This window comes from Physella acuta, unplaced genomic scaffold (genome assembly GCF_028476545.2).
Source record: "Physella acuta isolate Inbredline_101_S28 unplaced genomic scaffold, ASM2847654v3 ptg001999l, whole genome shotgun sequence".
Taxonomy (NCBI): Eukaryota; Metazoa; Mollusca; class Gastropoda; family Physidae; genus Physella; species Physella acuta.
The window spans coordinates 54,893-58,236 of record NW_026733504.1 but is presented as its reverse complement, the minus strand read 5'-3'; the positions used below and the strand labels follow the sequence as shown (position 1 = coordinate 58,236).

Sequence of the window (3,344 nt, the reverse complement as noted above, 5' to 3'; positions counted from 1 at the left end):
GCTGTCAGTGTTTTTGTTTACCGTGGTTACATACTACATACTGAAGTGATACAGTAAGTTTCAAAATGTTCCTATACTAGATCAGTCACTAGTTCTTGATCTTTATTGTATTTTCTACATCTCTAAACATTTGTATCATCCTTAGAAGTGAATGTAACTTTTTTTGTTAATTCTAATCGAAATCTACATACAAAATATTAAATCTCAAATCGACAAATGAAATAGGCCTAAGTCAAATAAAAATTAATAAATGACTCAAACTCAAATGACGAATGAGATAATAATTATTATTACTGTAATATAAATATACTGAACTGACTGATGATACAGTAGATACAGCCCCATGCCCAAATGAAACAATCCACATGGAACTGTTCAATCAATGTTAATGTTACGTTTTAGATTTACTTTTCTATATACTATATATAGGCCTGGATCTAGTATTTAATATAATCATGGTGACAATATTTCAATAATATTGTGAATATTAGGTCTAAACTAAACTCTATAGGCCATAGGCTAATAATAATATATTAATAATATATATGCCTATAGGAAATAATGATAATCATTATAAAGCTAGTAATAGTAATAGGTCTTTAGTTAGGGACTAAATGATAAATTTAATACAAATGTACCATGTAGAATATTGTATATCTGTGTTGTGTTATATTGTGGCATATGATTATCAGATGCTGATATGTATCACTATTGAATTTTGATTAAAACTAAAGATTAAAAGTGAAATTTTACCCCATACAAGCCCTAACTAAAATTTACTAAAAGACCTGAGCCCTAAACCAAGTTTTCATGGCATTTTGGCATAGCCCCAACAAATGGCAGTTCCACCTTCCTGACTAAAATATTACAATAATACTTCTAACATTTACTACACTAAAAACCTAATGCCCTAATATCAGTATTAATTTTTGTGGATGTCTAATTGATTAGTAATAACTAGTATGCTATAATTTCAGACTAAAAGATATGCAGACAACAAATATAAATCCCTATCCAGGGTTTGATAGTACAGGTGAATACTGTGAGACTAAATCAAATGGACGTGTGAGACCCGAGGCAGAGGAATATGCAGAAAAAAGTAGAGGGTGCATAAACCTCTTTAACTCAGAAAAACATACTCATGTCATTCAGCCACCTCCTTCCCCTCGGTGCCCTACTGGAGAAGCAAGGCAAAATTATGAGCATTCAAGAACAGGACATATAGGAAATTTGCTCGGTGGGAAAGGGTTACCTTTACCACCTGAACACCAACCTGTCCCCAGGGTCACTGCCGAAAGTGAAGAGATTGCTGAAAGTCATAAAGGGAAATCAATGGGGAATTTACTATCAAATTATGGTAAAAATGCACCATCACCTAGACCTAACCCAAGGGTTAGGGCTGAAGCTGAAGATACAGCAGATTTAAGTAAAGGTGGGCGAATGGGAAGTTTATTGCATAGTTCAAACTTGGGCCAAGACACCCCTAGGAATGCTCCTAGAGTCAAACCTGAGGCAGAAGAGAATGCTATCAAAGGAAAAGGTGCAGGAATGGCAAAGATCATGGGGAGATATGGGGAGACACCAAGATCTTCTAGAATGGCCCCTCGTGTCAAACCTGAAGCGCAAAGCACAGCCGATCTAGACAGAGGTGTGCAAATGGAGAATTTATTTCACAGTTATGGAAAGCAAGCACCAGAGCCTAAGCAAGCCCCAAAGGTAAAGGATGGAAAAGAAATGGCAGAGATGGATAAAGGAGGAAGAATGTCCAGGTTGATGCATGAAATGGATAGGCTTGTTACTACACCAAAACCTCCTCCAAGGGTTGTTTCTTCTGCAGGGAGGATGAATGTGAAGAAAAACCAAGGCACTCTCAGTAATATTTTTGCTGAAACTTCCAAGTGGCATATTGTACCCAAAGCTGGTGTAAGAAATTGATATTAGAGTTGGGTTTTTTCTTCTGAGGATTAGTGTAATATTATATAGTATAAATTGCACATTTATTATTTTTTTATCCTGCTGCCAAAATAGATAAATAGTTTTTGTCTTCAAGTTACAAAGCCTAATTAATAAATTAATTTAAATATTTAAGTATTATTTTTTAAAAATCCAACAACGTGATATTTAATGAAATGTATTAGCTGTATAAATCAAATAGTTGTTGCAATTAAGTTTAGAGTATATTATATACTACATTTAGAGTTTTTTCCATAAATTTCATATTTTGCTCATTATGCCAGATTAACTTCATGTTTTTACAATGAATGTAGAGTTGATCAACTAGTTGCTTTTTTTTTTTGGAATGTACTTATTTATGTGATAACATAATTTGGTTTTTTTATACTGTTGTTTTAGTTCAAATAACTTCACATATTGATTACAAAATGGTTATTGTTTTATAATGAAACTTTTTATATATATAGATTGTTTCATTTTACATTTGTTTTTTGTTTTTTTTTAATTTTATGCCATTAAAATAACTGCACACTGCCACATAAAAGACATTAGTTCTAGCAAAATTAGAAAATCAATGCTTAACTTGTTCTATTTTGTTCTAAACATTTATAATTCCCTTAACCACATAGATTTTTATTATAACAGAAAAATGTTTTTTTAATGCCTTAAGATGTATTCTCTTCAAGAAAATTGCTCATTAAAAATAGCCTTTCACTTACAACAGCTTAAAATAGCCAGTTTTAAGAATTTCTATGGTTTTTCTTCAGTTTACAAAAATTTAAAAGAAATGTTATACCTTCCTATAATGGTAGATCTACTGCTAAAATGTTTTTTGCCATTTCCATTTCAGACAAAAACAAAACAAAATGATGTTTTTTGTTAATAATTTGTTTGTTGTTTTTTCTTGTTAATTTGCAATAAGGATCTAATATGATCACACATTTTAAATTAAAATCAAATTTCAAAAGTTTTTATTATTATACTTATTAAAAAAACCTTACCTGAAGATTGTTTTCCTATAATGTATTAAATGTAACTTGTGTTTAAAATTGTAAGACTGTGACATCTTTTTATAAGTGCAATTATATTTTTGTAAAGCATTCACTCCACTGTCTCAAACAATTAAATATGTTACAATAACAAAAAATGTGTGTTTGTGTTTGTTGAATTGTTCTGTGATTTTGTTTTATTGAGTTATCAGTCAATGATATATATTTTTAATTGCTTATTTAATGTAGTTTCATAATAAACATGATAATGATGGAAGGTTTGATTATTTTCCAAATCAGCTGATTTATCACCATTAAATACTTAGTGATAACTTTACATATGTAAATCATAGAAGAAATTATCTTTACTGGTAGTTTTATTTCAAACATTATAACAACATC

General features: G+C 30.5%; 1 protein-coding gene across 1 annotated transcript; it reads left to right on the top strand.

The window, feature by feature from the left end:
• Positions 1-30: 30 nt before the first annotated feature.
• LOC131931653 (uncharacterized) lies at positions 31-3,067 on the top strand. Its single transcript, XM_059288482.1, has 2 exons — positions 31-53; positions 978-3,067. Exon 2 carries the CDS (start codon positions 988-990, stop codon positions 1,933-1,935), a length of 948 nt encoding a protein of 315 aa, XP_059144465.1. The 5' UTR covers positions 31-53; positions 978-987; the 3' UTR covers positions 1,936-3,067.
• Positions 3,068-3,344: the final 277 nt, after the last annotated feature.